Consider the following 20,795-nt stretch of genomic DNA (forward strand, 5'->3'; position numbering starts at 1 on the left):
AGTGGAAGTTCTGCCGTTCTACTCACTTAGATGGTCATTTTTCTATAATGCTTTTCTTGAGGTACATTGATAAGAAAGAAATATAAGCCATGTTCACATAGAGAGATATACAGCTGGGAAAATCTAGCCCACTGGTATTTCTGGGGTACTTACTTGCATGATACCGTAAATACAGTCAATGCATGGAGAGACACAATGTAAACTGTTACTTTGAAATGCTTGCTTTTGGCACAACTTCATCACAGGCGTTTTACAATTTACAAAGCAGTATGGAGTAATGTTGACAACTTCTGTGTTTACAAATTCACTGGTTCCTCTTTACTCCAGTCAGGATTTTTGGTTTTGGCACCTTTTCAGATGTTTGTCATTTCTTCCCAACGTGTTTGCATCATATATTACTCTTTACTCTATTAGAAAAGCTACTATTTTATCCCTAGTTGAATGGGCCTCAGTAGGTCTATTTGACTTCCAAAAGGAAATATTAATTATCTGGCTGGATCTGATGCTAGGTCCTTTGCAAAATGCCTGGCTTAATTACATTTAATACATCAAAAGAGCAATTTTATTTTAACAATAACTGAAGAAAAGTTATTTTCTTTTAACAACGACTGAAGAACATGAAAACTTGAACAATGATTTCCAATAATTATCTTCACCTTTTTTCAATGTAAAGTACTGAAAGAGAGCCTTTGAAAACAGCTACTTGATCATCTTTAAAAAAGTAAGACTTAATTAAAAGGATCTAAAGCTGTTATCATTACAGTGTTAAGAAGTACCTTTTTTATGGCAATTTTTAAGATTCCTAAGATAAATATCTTTAGAATGGTTAAGATATTGCCACACCTATGAACTGAGAGAAGTATTAAATTATTAAAGATAAGAATAAAAATATTGGCCAGACTAATAGCTAACGTTTACTGTGGGCTTATTTTATGTCAGACAGTATTCTAAGAGCTTTACGTGGGTTAGTTCATTTAATCTTCCAAACAATTTTATAAGAGTTTTGTTATCCCCACTTTAAAGACATGAAAATTGAAAAACATAAAGATCAAGGAATTTGCCTAAGGATAGACAGTTATTAAGTGGTGAAGCTTGGAGTCTAACATGGGATTTTGTGCTACTTAAGTGTCAACTATGGATTATTAATTGTGCTATGGTTATGGATTATTGTCCTTAAAGGTTCGTACCTCCCATTGGAGAAAAAGCAGAAAAACAATGTTTAGCAATGTACATTGTACAGAAGCCACTACTGGTTTCTAGACAAAAGGAGTGGATTAGATAATTTAATACTGTTATTTTTTCCTAAATTTATGTACAGATTCCTATAGGCTATTTTGAAGGAATAGACAAGCTAGTTCTAAAATTTATATGAAGATGCCAATTATATAGAATAGCCAGTTTTAAAAATTAACAAGGAAGACTTACATTACCTGATTTCAAGATTTTATATAAAACTAGAAGAAAGAATATAGTGTGATTTTGGAATGCAGACATAGCATAAAGGGCTTATAATAGATAAACATATATAGGATTGATCAATTTTTGGAAAAAGTGCCATGAAATTTCAATTGGGAAAGGCAGGTCTTTTTAACAAATGCTGATGGAACAATTGAACATCCGTATAGAAAACCCCTATGCTATTCTTACACACACAAGAAATGGAAATGGCTCATAGACTTAAATGGAAAATACAGAATCATAAAGCTTCTAGAAGAAAACATAAAGTAATGTACTTACAACCTCAGTGTAGGCAAGAATTTTCTGGAGAAGACAAGAAGAACACAAACCATGAAGGAAAAATATTGTTAATTTGAACATCATCACAATTAAAATTTTCTACTCATCCAAATTTACAAGCTGAAAATTAATATGAAAGGTCTTATATTAAGAACATATGAAGAACTTCTCCAAGGAGACAATAAAAATTTTGAATAACCCAATTAAAAGACAAACAGAATATGCTTCACAAAGAAGATATAAAAATATCCAAAAAGTATGTGAAAAAGTTCTTAAGTGCATGAAAAGTGCCTTAGTCCTTAAGGAAATGTAAAGTCACAATGAGTTACCACTTCATATCCACTAGAATACCAACACTAGATGTTACAGATGTGGGTCAATTTTCAAACATTGATGGTGAGAAGGTACAACACAACTGTCCTATGTATCACAATTCTACTTTTAGGTATTAAAAAGATAAAGAAAAGACTTGCACAACAATATTCTTATTATAAAGTCTAATATCTTTTTGTGTGTACAAACTAAGAGGTTCTTTATTTTTTAAATTAAATATTAAAAATTGTTTATATTTATGGTGTTAACATGATGTTTCCATATATGTATACATTGTGGAATGGCTAAATAAAACTAATTACCATATGCTTTACCTCATATGCTTATCATTCTTTTGTGGTGAGAACACTTAAAATCTACTCTGCTAGCACTTTTCAAGTACACAATACATTGTTACTAACTGCAGTCATTATAATGTCTCTTATATGGATATTATAATAAATTTATTACCCTTGTCTAACTGAAATTTTGTATCCTTTGATGAATATTTCTCTAATCCTTTCAATCCTTTACCTCCTATCTCTAATAACCACAATTTTACTCTCCACTTCTATGAGTTCAACTTTTTTAGATTCCTTTTACAAGTGAGATTATGTAGTATTTGTCTTTTTGTTCCTGGCTTATTTCACTTGATGGAATGTCTTCCAGGTTCATCCATGTTGTTGCAAATGACAAGATTTCTTTCTTTTTGAAGGATAAGTAGTATTCCACTGTGTATATATACCACATTTCTTTTTTTTCTTTTTTTTTTTTTTTTTGAGACGGAGTCTCGCTCTGCCGCCCAGGCTGGAGTGCAGTGGCCGGATCTCAGCTCACTGCAAGCTCCGCTTCCCGGGTTCACGCCATTCTCCTGCCTCAGCCTCCTGAGTAGCTGGGACTACAGGCGCCCGCCACTGCGCCCGGCTAGTTTTTTGTATTTTTTAGTAGAGATGGGGTTTCACCGTGTTAGCCAGGATGGTCTCGATCTCCTGACCTCGTGATCCGCCCATCTCGGCCTCCCAAAGTGCTGGGATTACAGGCTTGAGCCACCGCGCCCGGCCGATACCACATTTCTTTATCCATTAATTAATCAATGGACATATGTTGATTTCATGTCTTTGCTATTGGAAATAATGCTACAATAAACATAGGAGTGCAGATATATCTCCAACATACTGATTTCATATCCTTTGGATATCATCCAACAGTAGGATTGCTGGATATGATAGTTAATTTCAATTTTTTGAGGAATGTCCATACTGTTTTTCAGAACAGCTGTACTATTTTACATTTCCATCACCAGTGGCTAGGGTGCTCTTTTCTCCACAGTCTCACTGACACTTGTTACCTTTTGTCTTTTTTCCCGATAGTCATTCTAACAAATGTGAGGTGATACCTCATTTTGATTTTAGTTTGCATTTCTCTGATGACTAATGTTGTTGAACATTTTTCCATGTACCATTTGGCAATTTTTATGTCTCCCTTTGAGAAATGCCTGTTTACCTCTTGCCCATTTTAAAATCGGGTTTTTTTTTTCTTCTTGCGATCGAATTGTTTGAGTTCTTAATACATTTTGGATATTAACTGCTCATCAGATGTATGGTTTACAAATATTTTTCTCCCATTTCATAGGTTATCTCTTCACTCTGCTGGTTGTTTTGCTATGCAGAAACGTTTTAGTTTGATGCAATCTCATTTGTCTATTTTTATTTTTGTTGCCTGTGCTTTTGAGATTATATCCAAGAAATCATTGCCCAGAACGGTATCAAGAAGCCCTTTCCTTTATAGTATGAGATAAGGGCCCAATTTCATTCTTTTGCATGTGAATATCCAGTTTCACCAACACCATTTATTGAGACTGTCTTTTTCCTCTTGTGTGTTCTTGGCATCTTTGTCAAAGATCAGTCAGTTGCCTGTAAATGCATTACTTTGTTTCTGAGCTACCTGTTCTGTTTCATTGGTCTATATGTCTGCTTTCATGCCAGTAAAATTTGGTTTTGCTTACTATAGCTTTGCAGTAAACCTTAGAATCAGGAAGTGTGATGAGTTCAGCTTTGTTCTTCTTACTCAGGGTTGTTCTGGCTATTTGGTATGTTTTGTGGTTCCATGTGAATTTTAGGATTGTGTTTTTCTATTTTTGTGAAAGTATTATTGGAATTTTGATGGTAATTGTATAGAATGTGTAAGCTTGCTTGGATGGTATGGACATTTTAACATTTTAAAATAGGCATTTAATTTTAATAGTCATTTTTCCAATCTATACACATGTAATATTTTTAAATTTATTTGTGTTTTCTTCCATTTCTTTCATTAATGTTTTACAGTTTTTAGTGTACAGATTTTTTTCAACCTCTTTGGTTAAATGTATTCTGAATTATTATATTTTATTTATATGTAGCTATTGTAAATGGGATTGTTTTCCAGATTTTTTTCAGATAATTCATTACTAGTGTATAGAAATACTATTGATTTTTGTACGTTAATTCTGTATAGTGAAATTTTCCTAAGTTAGCTCATTAGTTATAATAGTGTTTTATTTTTTATTATTTTATTTTATTTATTTTCTTATTTTTACTTTTTTTCATTTGTATAGATTTGGTTTTCTGTTCCTGTGTTAGTTCACTTAGGATAATGGCCTCCAGCTCCACCCATATTGCTGCAAAGGATATAATCTCATTCTTTTATATGGCTGCATAGTATTCCATGGTGAATATGTACCACATTTTCTTTATCCAGTCTATCATTGATGGGCATTTAGGTTGATTCCATGTCTTTGGTATTGTAAGTAGTAAATAGTAGTTTCTTATGATTCTTTGTGTTTATGTGGTATCAATTGTAATGTCTTTTCTTTTGTTAATGATTTTATTTATTTGAGTAATTGCTCTTTTTTTTCTTAGTTGGTCTATCTAAAGTTTTCTCAATTTTGTTTATTTTTTCAAAAACATACACTTAGTTTCTTTGATGTTTTGTATTGTTTTTCTAGCCTCTATTTTATTTATTTCTGCTCTGAATGTTACTATTTTCTTCCTTTTGCTAAATTTGGGCTTAGTTTGTTCTTTTTCTGATTCTCTGAGGTGTAAAGTTAGGTTGTTTATTTGAGATTTTTCTTCCTTCTTAATGTAGGAATGTAAGAATGTAGATATTTATCACTGTATCACCCCCTTAAAGTTGCTTTTGTTACAGTTCCTAATTTTGGTATATTGTGTTTTCATTTTTCTTTTTATAAAGATGCTTTTTGATTTCTCTTTAGATTTCTTCTTTGACCTATTGATTGTGCAGATATGGGTTGTTTAATTTTCCCTTATTTCTGAATTTTCCAATTTTCATGTTATTGATTTCTAGTTTCTTACCAATGTGGTCTAAAAATAAACCTGATGTGATTTCAATCTCCCAAACAATATGACACTTTCACTGGAAAAGATTGTGTGTTTTTGCTCCCATTGTATGAAACGTTCTGTAAAAGTCTGCTGGGTACATTTGGTGTATAGTATTGTTCAAGTCCACTATTTCTTTATTGATTTTATGTCTGGATGATCTATCCATTAATGAAAGTGGGACACTGGAATTCCCTACTATTATTATAATATAGCTGTCTATTTCTTCCTTCAGTTCTGTTAATGTTTGCTTTATATATTTAGTTGCTTTAATTTTGGGTGTTACACATTTTTGATATCAATATTCATAGGATTAACCAGATATGGTCATTACATCCTTAAAATGGGGTTAATGTGGTTAAGAAATTGAATTTTTAGTTTTATTTCATTTTAGTTATTTTAAATTTAAATAGTAATGGATAGTGGCTACCTATTGGACAGCACAATTCTGTATAGTCAACAACAGATTTACTCAGTCTCTGTTTCCTATATACATACATTGTAGTTAGAGGCTAGTTGCATGCAAAAGTAACCTGTACATTTCTTCTGACCTCAACTATTGGTGACCTCATGGCTATATGCACTTTCTAGGTTGTGGCATGTGTTGCAAAACGGCTGGATAGAACCCTAAGTGGACATCTGGTTTAGCCTTGACAAATGCTTTCCTCACTACCACCCAATACCAGAAAGAGTTAATTGTTCCTGGCTGTTGGTCTTCCAATTTAAACTATTTGATCTTTGCATGCTCAGTATGTCTCCCTTAAAAGACAGCTGCTTGCTACAGCGCATGTTGAAAATATTAAAAGGTGAGAGATGGTTACTCTTCATCACTCTGTAGATTTAACCACAATGTTGCTGCAAATGCTTCTCACAAACAACTAGGTGAAATCATGGCAAATTCTGGAAGAATAGGAGAGAGGTGTAAGTCATCCTGCCTTATTTTATACATCTAATAATGACAGCAATTATTTTGTAAACACAAAATTTAGAGGAAAAAATGCTAACCTGGATGGATGCCTAGATAATAGATATAATCTGGGACTGTGTCAGGAAAACTGAGACATATGGTCACCTAATGGATAAGCCATTATCTTTCTTCAAACAAAATTTCAACCATAGAGAAGAATAAATAAAAACATAAGGAATTTATAATTGGAATCAAAACTCTAAAAAATTCAAAAAGCAAAAAAGAGGTGAGATTCACTTAATATTGCATTTGGGGGAGAAATGTGCTATTAAATTATCATCTGTTCTCTCAAAACCAAGTGAAAAATTAAATTTATGTGAAATTCACAGTAGAAAACAGTTTATTTCTTGTAAAACAACAGTTTCTGCTAAAAGTACAGCCAAGTCTATTTAATATGTGATTAAAGGCAATTTTTTTTTTGAAGTTTTGCACTTTGGAGCAAAAGAGAAAGGAGTGGAAGTATTTCTATCATGAATTATGGTTTACTCTTGAAAAGCATTCAATTTCTAAATTAAATATTTTGAATAATAAAGAAGAAACTGTTGTAAGCATAAGTTTTTAATAAGATCAGTGTATCCTCAGTTTATTTGATAGTAAGTAATAAAACAAGCAACTAATCCTGTAATAAAATAATAGAAGTTACATAAAAATGCCAATTATATTGATATTTGGGGGAATTGACTAATTTTTTATCACATATCTCCGTCCAACTTACAGTTATAAAATTCACTATTAGCCAATATATCTGTGTAAATTTGTCTGCCTAGAGTGAAGGATCTGGCTTATAATGGTACCACCAAATCCACAGAAAACTTAATGAAATCAAAGAAAAAATTAAGTAGAAAAGTGAATGAATATTATATGTACTTGGTGAAATGATTTGGCTGTGCCCACATCCGAATTTCATCCTGAATTGTAGTTCCCATAATCCCCACGTGTCATGGGAGGGACCCAGTGGAGGTAATAGAATCATGTTGGCGGTTCCCCCATCCTATTCTTGTGATAGTGAGTTCTCACGAGATCTGATGATTTTATAAGGGGATTGCTCCTTTGCTGGGCACTTATTTCTCTCTCCCGCCCTGTGAAGAGGTGCTTTCTGCCATGATTGTAAGTTTCCAGAGGCCTCCCCAGTGATGCAAAACTGTGAGTCAATTAAACCTCTTTTCTTTATAAATTACCCAGTCTCAAGTGATTCTTCATAGCAGCATGAGAACAGACTAATACACTTGGTCATTTACATATTTTGGATTTAGTAGTGATGAAGGTTTCCAAAGAAGCAAAAGAAGTTAGGAATGCTGTCACTATTGTGTAAGTCGTTAGTCACATATTTCTGAATAAACTGGCCATTTTATGGAAGTATGTAAATAGAGCAAAGCCAATAAACGCAGAAATCTTCACTTGTCCAAAATACGTTGTACCTATTATGCATTACTGGTGGAGAGGGAGGGAATCCCAGAGATTATAAAAAATATGAATAATTATGTTGAAAAGTCCTCATTCAAGTGGCCAAGGAATCAAGTGTTGTGTGGATGTAAATATCCAAATTTAAATTTATCTTAGTTTAAAATTTCTTTGGCCGGGCGCAGTGGCTCAAGCTTGTAATCCCAGCACTTTGGGAGGCCGAGAGGGGCGGATCACGAGGTCAGGAGATCGAGACCATCCTGGTTAACACAGTGAAACCCCGTCTCTACTAAAAAATACAAAAAACTAGCCGGCCGAGGTGGCGGACGCCTGTAGTCCCAGCTACTCGGGAGGCGGAGGCAGGAGAATGGCGTGAACCCGGGAGGCGGAGCTTGCAGTGAGCTGAGATCCGGCCACTGCACTCCAGCTTGGGTGACAGCGCCAGACTCTGTCTCAAAAAAAAAAAAAAAAAATTTCTTTAATGGTAAAGAAAGTATTATAAGAAATCTTCACAAAAATATTTGAAGTAAATAATATGCTTTTCTTTTATGTTCAAAAGTTTCTTGTTTGACATCTGAAAGAATGACAAATTCAGCACTATTTTTCCTTATGTAAAGAAAAAAGTCTTAAACATAGACTAAGGAATAATTTAAAATCTATTTTCTTAATATAAAAATGTATATTTTAAATTTGTTGTACTAATTTAAATTATAGAAAATAATTATAAAAATAATGCATTTTGGAACTATCATTTAATTGGAGGGAAAAAGCTGCAAATGACTTTTGGGTAAGTGTATGCAAGAATTTTATAGACTTAATATTACTATGATCTTCAAAACTTACTTTTATCATACCTCTGTCTATCTTAAATTCATCAAATGCATTTAATCATCTTAGTGCTTTGTTAATGCTACAAGGTTTTCAAAGTGATCTTCCTTTTATTATTAAATTACTACATATTGCTGATATTTGGCTAATTGTTCACTTCACCAGAGTCCTAGCCCTGCCTCATTGTACATTATTATATTTATTAAATATGTGCTATAAAGTATGGCACCAAATTTAAGATTTCTTTTACTCTCAGGCTCTAAAATATTAATATCTGTTCTTTTAGTTTGAGAGTTGAAACTGACTGTATATTTAATTTCAAAACCTATTCTTTCAAAAAAAGATTTATATTTTTCATTTTTATGCATTGATTGTAAAAAGAAATAAGATTACCCCACATCATTGAAAAAAATAACTACAAGTCTATTGTATCTTTCCTGAAAAAAGTATAAATTACTTTGACAAACACTTAATGCTTTTTGCATTTCTAACTAAAGTTAGTATCTCTCATTTCTATTGTTTCATAGGTAGACAGATTGATGTATTAGGGTTCTTAGAGAGAGACAGAACTAATAGAATATATATATAGTCATATATATTATATATATATAATATGTGAAGGGGAGTTTATTAAGTATTAACTCACACAATTACAAGGCCCCACAATAGGCCATCTGCAATCTGAGGAGCAAGGAGATCCAGTCTGAGCCCCAAAACTGGAGAACTTGGAGTCCGATGTTTGAGGGCAGGAAGCATCCAGCACGGGAGAAAGGTGTAGCCTGGGATGCTAGGCCAGTCTAGTCTTTTCACATTTTTCTGCCTGCTTTATATTCTAGCCACACTGGCAGCTGATTAGATGATACCCACCCAGGTTATGGGGAGGGGGTTCTTCCTTTCCCAGCCACTGACTCAAATGTTAATCTCTTTTGGCAACACACTCACAGACACACCCAGGATCAATACTTTGCATCCTTAAATCCAATTAAGTTGACATTCAGTATTAACCATCACAATTGATAATAGACGGTAGATGAATAGATAGATAGATGACATATAGGCAAACAGAGAGACAACCATGGATAGATTTGTGTCTTGTTTTTCTGATATCTTTACCAACCTCCCATTCCCCTTTACCAAAATTATCATACTTCCTATGATATGGACAGTGGTCACTCTCTTAAAATGTTTCATGAAATGATAAACTGACTATTTTATAGAGAAAGTTGTCATACAACCTCTTGGATTAACATATTTTTACTACGAGATTCCCTGAAATGTTTTATATCCCAGTACCTACTAGAGTGCTTGTCGATAGTAAGACATATATTTGTGAAACAACAAAAAAAGTGCTACTTAAATGCAAGATTCTTATTGGACATCGCCCTTGTAAGAGTGCTGTCACTGCTCTCATTGTTAACATGTTCTTTCTTATTTTTTTTTTTTTCTTTTGGAGGACAGCATCTCGCTCTGTTGCCCATGCTGGAGTGCGCTGGTATAGTCATAACTCACTGCAGCCCTGACTTCCTGGAGACTCAAGGGATCCTCCCACTTCAACATCCTGTGTAGCTGGGACTAAACGCAAGTACCAGCACACCCATCTAATTTTTTAAAATGTTTTTGCACAGATAAGATCTTGCTTATGTTGCCCAGGCTGGTCTTGAGCTTCTGGCCTCAAGCAGTCTTTGCACTTGGCCTCTCAAAATGCTGGGATTACAGACATGAACCACTGTGTGTTGGGGTCCGTGCCGGGGGTGGTGGAGAATGAAAGAACACACAAAAGACAAAGACACACAGAGAACATGGCAGCCACGCTCAGAGCCTCCGCCTCACTTTATTTATACCCCATAAACCCCACGTCAGCAGAAAGAATGCAATGCAAAACAAACTTTCTTTTTCCAGATGTAACCTTCTACTCAGTTCCTTGTTTCTATGCTCTTCCTTATCTGCCCGCCTTCTTGGCGCCTACGGGAGTTCATTAAAAGTTCAATTAGAGATACTGTCCTTGAGCCCTATCTATTCTCAGCATACTGTTTTCAAAGGCCCCTGCATTTCCCCCTTTTTGTTTTTGTTTTGCCTCAATCCTAAAAAGGTAGCCCATATTTGTTCCTGCGTTTTCTTTTGTTTTTGGAGGCGATGGAGGGAGCATCGAATCACCAAAAGAAGTAGACCCAATCCAAGTGCCCAAAGCAATATACTTCCAGAGATTGTAGAAATCCATGTTTTCATCTGGGTCCATGGGTTAAAGGCAGCAAGGCGCTGACCCAGCTTCTGCAGGGTTACGGTTCCAGACAACACATGTAATTGTTGTCGAAATGCTTCGGAAATGTTCTGAGTGAGCTCTTGGATGTCCAAACTAATATTTTTATGGCCTACTAATAATTTTCGGATTACGGTCCAATTTTGAGAGATGTTAAAAGGCACAGCCGTTACACAAAATTGAGTGGAGTTCCAATCACATTGTAATGTCATCCGAGTACTGAGTACAGTGAGCTGATCTCCAAGCCATGTCAATGCTTGCTCCATGTTGTCCAATCTTTCAGCAAGTTGAGAGTCAATGTTTTGTTGTTGAAGCCATAACCAGTGAGATTGTTCGTGCCATTGCTGCACAAATTCAGCATTTTGTATACTTTGATGTAGAGCGAGCCCTGCTACGGCCGCAGTGGAGACGATGGTGACAAGGCTCATCACCGAGGCAATTATAAGTCCAAGGGCACGGCGGGTTCGCTGGAGAGAAGTCCAAGTATAAGTTTCAAGAGGTGATGCCCCCCACGGTCACGTAAGGTTAACAGGTAGCCAAATTTCCTTACGAGCCCTGAGGATATAAATATCCCCAGTAAAGTTGTACCACCAAGAATGATTGAGGCAAGACAAAAATGTACACGTATCTGTACAATTAACAATTCCCGTATTATTATCACATGTCAAATTCCCCGCTAATAATAGGTAGGGTTTACAGACACAAGCAATAATATATCGGGAGGTATTCCGATATAACTGAATATGAAAGGAGTTATTTGGGTTAGAAAGATTAAGGAACATATTCCCCACAAAAGTGCTAATGGCATCGCCTGCAGCTAACAACTTCCAAAGATGACTCTGTACTTCAGGCCTCCTTCACGCCGTACCAAGGTTTCATTACTGTTAGCGGCAATACTTTTATTTACCCAGTGTCATTTCAAAGGTATGTGACTAAATTTTATTTGAAAATCACCGTGCACACTCCAATCAGTTATTTACATTCCATTGTATTCTAATAAAATCCAGGGTTTAGTTCCCCGACATTGTTGTCACTCCAGCACCTCAATATTAGGAGAAACCTCTAGAATAGGACAAAAAAGTAAGGAACTAGGAATAGTTTCATTACTATATACAGTATGATTATACTGAAAGCTTCTAGTTACAATAATAACAGTATTAGCAGCCACATGACTATGATTATAGCGAACAGCCCAAGCTTCATGTGATTTTCGGAGACAATGAGGACTATTTCCCATACATATTGGAAGTCCTTTCACTCCAAATTGGCATGTACTGATTATAATTCCTGTTTCCCATTCTATGTTGTCCTTGTCCATATAGGGGGACGGCATCCAAGTAATGTCATTGGTGAAAACCTTAATTTCCGCCTCCTCCCAGGCGACTCCCTGATACAAGGGCGGAAAGGGAATATAAGTCCAATATTCATACAAAGCCTCACTAAGAGAAATAAGTCCCCTGCCGAGGCACATCCAACAAAGGAAGAAATGCATGCTGAATCCAGTTTTCTTTTCAACAGGGTTTCAATCGTCTTGTAGGAAACCACTCAGGTCCGCTCCCTGTAAGGACAAGAGCATAGTCCCGTCCCTGTTTTAGAACTTGCCCTTGAACATACTTACCTTCTTCATTAGGATACCAAACCTTTAAATTGTCAGCGGGGACTATCACCGAGGGAGGTGAGGAAAGATGGGTTACGGCAGCGGAATCTTGCAATTGTCTCCATTGATTCAAAAAAGTTAAGGTAAAAAGAACCTTCAAAATCTGGTTTCTGGGGGGCTCATTTCCCCCTTTTTGTTTTAGTAGTTGAGTTTTTAAAGTTAAATTTGCGCGCTCAATGATGGCTTGACCTTGACTGTTGCCCGGGATACCGGTGATATGTTGAATATTGTATTGCTGTAAGAAAACTTGTAATTTATGAGAGACATAGGCAGGGGCATTATTAGTTTTAAGTATAAGAGGAATGCCCATGATGGCGAAACAAACCAAGAGATGTGTAATAACAGAATCAGCTTTCTCAGACGGCAACGGAGTGGCCCATTGAAAATGAGAAAAGGTATCAATGGTATGATGAACATACTTTAATCGTCCAAAAGAAGGGACATCTCATGGATTAACCCCAGGATGGAAGGATGGAATGCTCAAAGGAGCACAGGAAAGACAAGCTCGAATAAGAGAACGAGCTTGTTTTGTTCTGCAGCATGTAGGTGGCCGATTAAAAGCGAATCAATCTGAGTATTACCATGAACTAATGGTCCAAGAAATTGAGAATGAGAACGAAGATGAGTGATGAATAAAGGAGCTCGATGTTGGCTCAAAGTAGAAGATAACAAGGAAAAGAGTTTTTGAAGAGAAGAAGTAGCACAAAGAGGTAAAGCGGCCTGAGAAATATAAGTAGTAACATAAATGGCGTATTGAGAATCACTAACAATGTTACAACCAGTAGTAGTGAAATCAAGTAAGACCATGAGAATAGCAAACAGTTCTCCCTGTTGCACCAAGGGATAAGGATAAACTGTAACTCGAGATTGATGAACACTCCAATATCCAGCCTTACCATTGCTACTAGCATCAGTAAAAAAGGTAGGACCTTGAACAGGAAATACAGAAGTTGGTGAGAAAGGCAACACAGAATGTTGCCTACAAAATGAAAAGATCGGAGACTTAGGATATTGGGTAGAAAATTGTCCAACAAAAGAAGCACAAGCAACTTGCCAAGAATCAGAAGTTGCAAGAAGATAAGTGATCTGATTATGAGTGAATTGAGGAATAATTAAGGAAGGATCTCCTCCCCAAAGTTGTCAACAGTGATGCCGTCCTTTGATGATCAGTTCAGCTAAATGATCGATATAAGTAGCCAAGCGTTTAGATATTTTATTGGACAAAAAGATCCATTTTAGTTGTCGACTAGTTTGATGAATCATTCCTGTGGGAGAAGGTAAAGTATGAAATAAACAAAAGGAAGGGCCTTTTGAAGTTGCTCTTCAACAAGCTGGAGTTCCTGTAAAGCCAAAGGAGTTAAATGGCGTGAGTTGTCCAAGTGACTGTCTCCTTCTAGAATAGAAAAAAGATGTTATAACTGATATGTTGGTATTCCTAAAACAGGACACATCCAATTAATGTCTCCTAGAAGCTTTTGAAAATCATTTAATGTTTTTAAATGATCACGTCGAATTTGAATTTTTTGGGGTCGAATATGTTCTTAAGGTATAACCTAAATATTGAATAGGAAAATCCAGTTAAATTTTTTCTGTGGCAATATTAAGTGAGTAGAAAGAAAGCTGAGTTTGTAATGATACAAAAGCATCTTGCTGCTTTTCTCTGGTGGGTGCAGCAAGAAGAATGTCATCCATATAATGATATAAAAAAACAGAAGGATGATGCTTTCGAACAGGATCCAAGGCCCTATGGACAAATTCTTGACACAAGGTAGGGCTATTTAACGTACCTTGAGGTAAAACTTTCCATTGATATCGAGAAAGTGGCTGAAAATTATTAAAAACAGGGACAGAGAAGATCCATACAATGATAAATTAACACAGTTAGAAACTGATTGTTTACAGGATTTAAAGTCCTATGCACGAATTTTTGACATATAGTAGGGCTATTAAGTATACCCTGGGGAAGAAGCTTTTGCTGATATTTTTGAATAGGTTGTCCATTATTATATTTAGGAATAATAAAGGCAAACTTTTTACAATCTTGAGGTTGTAATGGAATAGAGAAAAAACAATTTTTGAGATCTATGACCATTAATTTTTAACTTTGTGGGATAAGGGCAGGATTAGGAAGACCGGGCTGTAAACTTTCCCTAGGTTGAATGTAAACATTTATAGTTTCAAGAACAAGACAAAGACGGGAATTCCATGCAGAAGTACGTGGCTTTAGATTCCTCTCGGCCATTTGTTTTTTGACTTACTCTTTTAAAATCCTAAGTATTTCTTTAGATAATGGCCACTGTTTCACCTAAAGAGGAGTGGTCGTTTTACACTTTAATTATAAAACTTGAGGCTGGTGAACAGTGGCTATGAGTTTAAAGGATTGTAGCCCATTTTGAACATCATATTTTTGACAGCTGAGGAAATATGAAGAATGTTTAAAAAAGCACCAAATTGTTATGAAAGAGTTTGTCCCCAAAGATTAATATTGATAGGAATAATATAAAAAAACACTTGACCTTGTTGACCTTTAGGACCGACACAGGTTAAAGGTTCTATGTTTTGATAAACCACAGAAGCAGCACCCAAGCCAGTGAGTATAACTGAAACTTATCTTTTTTCCCATTGTATAGGCCACTAATTTAAACAAATAATAGACATATTCACCCCCATATCAATTAACCCTTTAAAAACTATTTCATTAATATGCAATGGACATAAGGGTTTTTGATTAGAAACTAAAGTTTCCCAAAAAATAGTTTTTTCTGTGCTACCAAACCCTCCCTATTGAGAATACGTTCCCCTGCCTCTAGGCATATAAATTGTGAACTTGTACCATAATAAGAATTTTATTAGTAACATCAAGATCCATATAGCACTGTAGTTTTGACCTAACAAAAGTCCTACATGTCTTTTTGGCAAAGGGCCACACACTCTAATAACTAATTTATATACTCCTCTATTAGGAGACAAAGTATAAGGCTGAGTAATAGCTAAGTCAGCAGCGGCGCTCTGCTTAGTTGCCGCATAAAGCTGAGAAACTGGAGTAAGGTGTGGGATCCTTAAGGAGGACTTGAATTTATTCCTTGATGTTGTAGGCATTGCTCACTGAATATTGTAGTAGACTTGTATTGTAATTGTTGGGGCCTCAAACCTGTGGGCCCCAACTCCCATTTCCCAGGAGAGGAGACAGTAAATTTCCACTTCTATCAGTTTTGGAATGACATTTATTTGTCCAATGTCGACCTTTATCACAACATTTGTACACCTCTGAAGGCAGCTTTCTGCCTCGAGGGATAAAAGTGTTCAATTTTTATGACATTCTTTTTTGAAATGTCTAGGTTTACCACACTGAAAGCAAATACCTTGTTTGTTATTTCCTTTTAAGGCTTTAGACAAAGCTCCAGCAAATAATTGAGCATTATAAATAGCCCCTCCAACACTAACACAAGTTTTAATATATTTATCTAAATTGGCCCCATTGGCCTTTAACGATTTTAACAATTTTTGACAGTCAGCATAAGCATTTTTAAAAGACAATGTTTGTAACAAAATTTTTGAAGCAAAGCCAGCACTCAAAATTTTCAAGGCAGCATCCTGAAGACGGGCTACAAAATGTGGATAGGGTTCATTTGTGCCCTGTAAAATCTTCACAGAGGAAAGGGAAGATTTTCCTGTTATCTCTACCTTATTTCAGGCCCTTAAAAACAAAGTCTTGATTTGAGTAAAGGCAACATCATCTAGACCAGCCTGAGCATTAAGAGTAGCATATTGGCCCGTGCCTGTGAGTTGTTCCTCAGTGGGTCCAGGGGGACAACACATAACATTTTTTCTAGCCTGTACATGTGCCTTGTCCATTTACCAGCTGTGCAATTATAACCACTGAGAACGATCAAGAAAAGCCTTCCCCAAAGTCTTCCAGTCTATAGGAATCATCAAATTTTCTGATGAAAAAATATCAAGAAGACCAAGGATAGGGGTCCATAGTTAGAAATGGCAGCTTTCATTTCTTTTAAAAATTTAATTTGTAAGGCATTAAATTGGACATTATTGCCACCATTTGAAAGCTGAGCATTAGGCGCGAAAGAAGCACAAATAATTAGAAACAGATCCAGCTCCTTAAAATTTTTTTTTTAATTAAAAGTATATATAATATATAATAATACTCATATCCCCAAATATAAAGAATCCCAACATATTAATAAGAAAAGGCAAATAACCCAACCAAAAGTAGCAGAACAAGGAAATGACAATAAACCTATATGTCTAACATCATTACTCACTAGGAAATATGTATATTAATACCAAATTGAGAATCATTACATACACAATACAATGGTTAAAATTTAAAAACAGAGAAAATATCAAGAGGTAGTTAATGTGTTAAGCAACTCGAATACTCAACTTCTGTTTGGAGTGTAAATTGGTGGAACCTATGCACCCCTATAACATAACAATTCCCTAGCTGGGGTTATTAATACTATATTAATATTAATAGTTAATATTAATGTGCTTATTTATTGACTATTGAAATACTCATAATATTTTAACAAACAATAAGATATACATATACACTGGTTTTGACATATTAAACAGGTGTTTAGTATAAATTTAAAGTATGTCTGATGTGAACAGGGCTTCAACTTTGCCAAACAAAGGTAAAGATAAGGAAGCCGGGGGGTTGGAGGCTCTGGAAAATCCTTTTTTAACAGGGCAGAAGGAAAAGAAACAGGGAAAGCTCGCAAAGGTGAATTAGAAGAATATATCTGTAATATTTGTTGAAGCATTTCCATAATACACTGCATGTCAGAATTTCCCTTAGAAGAAGGAAAAGCTGGCTTTTTCTCTTCTTCCCCTTTTGCTACCCCCCCATCCTCTGTTATCCTGGCACAAATGGGCTCCATTTCAGATTTATTTTTTTCCCAAATCCTCAGATACCTTTCCTCTTGTGGCTACATCACCACACTCTGAATCAGTCTCAAGTAACTCTAATGTCTGAGTGATAGAGTTACACAAGGTCCACAATTTTAGAGGCATAATATCCCCTAACTGGAGAGCTCTAAGCAGAGCTTTTACTACCTGTAACCATTCTCTGCGATTCAGCTGCACTTTAGTCTGATACTGAAACCAGTAACAATGTTGTTCAACATGGGCAAACAATCACTTCAAAGTCTTTTTCTTTCACTTCTACTCCTATAGACAGCAACAGTCCTTGAAACAGGCGTAAATATTCTGAGGCCAGAGAGATGGAATTCCCATAATGAAAGCTTAAGAAGGTTCCCCTTAACAATATCCGGGCCTTACCCGCCCCTAGGGGGTTCCCATTCTTGTTCTCCCCTACTCACCCGTGCTGACCCTGCTCGCTGCACCACTTGTTGGGGTCCGTGCCGGGGGTGGTGGAGAATGAAAGAACACACAAAAGACAAAGACACACAGAGAACATGGCGGCCGCGCTCAGAGCCTCCGCCTCACTTTATTTATACCCCGTAAACCCCACGTCAGCAGAAAGAATGCAATGCAAAACAAACTTTCTTTTTCCAGATGTAACCTTCTACTCAGTTCCTTGTTTCTATGCTCTTCCTTATCTGCCCGCCTTCTTGGCGCCTACGGGAGTTCATTAAAAGTTCAATTGGAGATACTGTCCTTGAGCCCTATCTATTCTCAGCATACTGTTTTCAAAGGCCCCTGCAACTGTGCCCAGCTTAACTTATTCTTAGCATAGCTTTTATAAGTTTATTCTTCGACATTTCACTTTCAGTTTTCTGGATAAACTTATTTTGTCATCAAGTAACATTTTTGGTAACATTGGTTGGTGTTTGGACAATAGAAGGAAATTTCATGCATATCTTGTCTTATCCAAATGTTCAGATACCTGTTTTTGAAACTTCAGGTAATTCTATTAAGGTAGAAACTAGGTAGGGTTCCATATTATATTCTTGTTTAAAGGAAGGTTATTCTCTACATATTGAATGATAAGATTCTTTGATTAAAAAATATGTCAAAAGATATATTTGATAGCCCTAGGACCTAAATGGGTTGCCAGGTTGGTAACTTAGAAGAATTTGCTCTTTATAACTTAGCTCAAGAAATCATGCTTTCATTGCATGCTTTCAAAACATCTGTCAAAAGACCTCACTGAAATTAATAGCTCAGAACCGACGCTAAGCTTTCAAGGATGCTGCAGTGATTTATTGAGTGGTGCCAGTCTCCAGCTTCACTGGGTGGAGAGCACTTGTCTTCATGTAACAGGGCTAATATTACTTCAAGCTGTTGTCAGTTGACTTGGTAAAATTGCTTAGATACACTCCCCACGCAGTTAGCTGGTGATGATTACCCTTAAGTATTCACAGAGCAGAAGCCCTGGGGAAACACTAATTAGCCACCCGCAAGGAAGATGTTCCAGCCACATAAACAATCTCCTGAAGTCTCTGGGCTGTAATGAGAACCAAGCCCCAGTGACAAGACCTGCCGTGTGCTGTGCTGCTGCATCAAGTTTCAGCAATTTTCAAGGAGAAAGTGATTGGAGTCAGGCCCAGGGATGCACGGAATCCACTAATCACCACACAGAGACTTTGGGTACTTGAAATCCAGGGGAGAAAATTGGCTCTTATGAGCTAAAGGAGACACTTGCGTATGTTGTTAAAAAGTATGGGGGCAATCTGCTTAAATATTTATATATTTAAGGTATATTGGGGTCTCTTTGGTCTTTGCATAGTTGATACCTTGTTCTCTTTCTTAACTAAAAGACAAACGAGAAACCCATATCTTTACTCAAGCTGACTAGTGACTTTATTAATGTCTGTTTATAACTTTTTTCTTCTTTTTCCCTCCATTAATAGAAGACTAATCAGGTTGACAATACAGAAAGAAAGAATAGCACAAGGTATGTGTATGTGGATTTGATGTATAGGTACATTTATTGCGGCTTCATACTGTGAATGTGACTGGATCTAAATCAGGGACAAGAATGACTTACCAGGTTTTCATGATGGAGAACTTTGGAGAATCAAAGGTTAATGGGAATAGAACAAACAACTCTTTCCTGACCCCTAGTAACCACAGAAGATGAAGAAAGAAAAAAAATATAAACTCTGAAAATGAATGCTAGGGGAGAATTGGAACATGGTCAATCTCTCAATTCTCAGCAGTGGAGGGGACCAGTAGATGTTTTCTCTGGCTCAAATCAAAACAGCAAAGTTGAGAAGTATAAAGAGACCATGAATGGCCACTAATTTCTAAAGTAATATTGGGATCCTTGATTTACAGTAAGCAAAGGTAAATTCACTTCCACATGGGAAAACAATGATTTTTCAACTACTTAGATTATAGTAGCATCTTCAACTGTTGGTGTCAATTCCAACTGGGGCTTTTCTTGGCCCTATAGTGAATGTGACTCAATTGCTAATTTCATGTTACATGTAATTTACATCTTAAAGTCGAGTCCCAGGAAAGGCCAAGAAATTTGGCAAATGAGAACTAAATGTAAGAAACTTTTTTATAGTTTCTCCACAGATTTTGAAGATTAAACATAATCTTCATCAAACCTTAGGAGTAAACAAATATTGTGTAATACGTTAGAAGTAGCTGTACTATGCATCAAGTATGGTATGTATTGGCATAGTTCAAGGATTTTAGTTACAGTTGCTATGATGTACGGGAAATGGATAACAGAAGAACAGAAAGCTCAAAATGAAATCATTGACTTTTCTGTTATAAAATGTGAAAAATGGCACATGATTTCTAGATAGAATATTTGCTTATATTGCATAGTGAATATTTATATTTTAGTAAGTAAAATCCTTTCACCTTATTGATAAATCATCTGATTTCATGAATAATAAAATGAATCACTAAAGGTTAGCATGTAGACTTTCTTGTAGTTTGCAGAAAATCAAATTTTGGGGTGAGTTTGAATAACTTCTGCAAAGCACGTGAAACAAATTCCCGTAATGACAAATATTCTTAGTACATCTTACTCTCACCTACACTTCTTTGGTTGTGCCATCTTGATTTTTTAAGTTTTATATAATTAAAATATCACTCATGGGAAAAATATTTTGTTCTAATTATATAAAGTATATTTCACAATAATAAACTCAAGTCAATTTCTCTTAAACAGAGCTGTGATAGTTAATTCTACGTGTCACCTTGTCTGATGCCCAGACACTTGGTCAGACATTATTCTGCATGTATCTGGAGGGTGTTTATGGATAAAATTAACATTTGAATCAGTAGACTGAGTAAGGCAGATTGCTGTTCCTAATG

General features: G+C 35.8%; 1 protein-coding gene across 1 annotated transcript; it reads right to left on the reverse strand.

Moving 5' to 3' along the window:
* Positions 1-10,426: 10,426 nt before the first annotated feature.
* Positions 10,427-18,214, reverse strand: LOC139362409 (endogenous retrovirus group K member 7 Env polyprotein-like). Its single transcript, XM_071093552.1, has 2 exons — positions 17,876-18,214; positions 10,427-12,434 (listed from the first exon to the last, which is right to left on the reverse strand). The coding sequence occupies exon 2, from the start codon at positions 11,302-11,304 to the stop codon at positions 10,639-10,641; it is 666 nt and encodes a 221-aa protein (XP_070949653.1). The 5' UTR covers positions 11,305-12,434; positions 17,876-18,214; the 3' UTR covers positions 10,427-10,638.
* Positions 18,215-20,795: the final 2,581 nt, after the last annotated feature.

Source organism: Macaca nemestrina, chromosome 3, assembly GCF_043159975.1.
Source record: "Macaca nemestrina isolate mMacNem1 chromosome 3, mMacNem.hap1, whole genome shotgun sequence".
Taxonomy (NCBI): domain Eukaryota; kingdom Metazoa; phylum Chordata; class Mammalia; order Primates; family Cercopithecidae; genus Macaca; species Macaca nemestrina.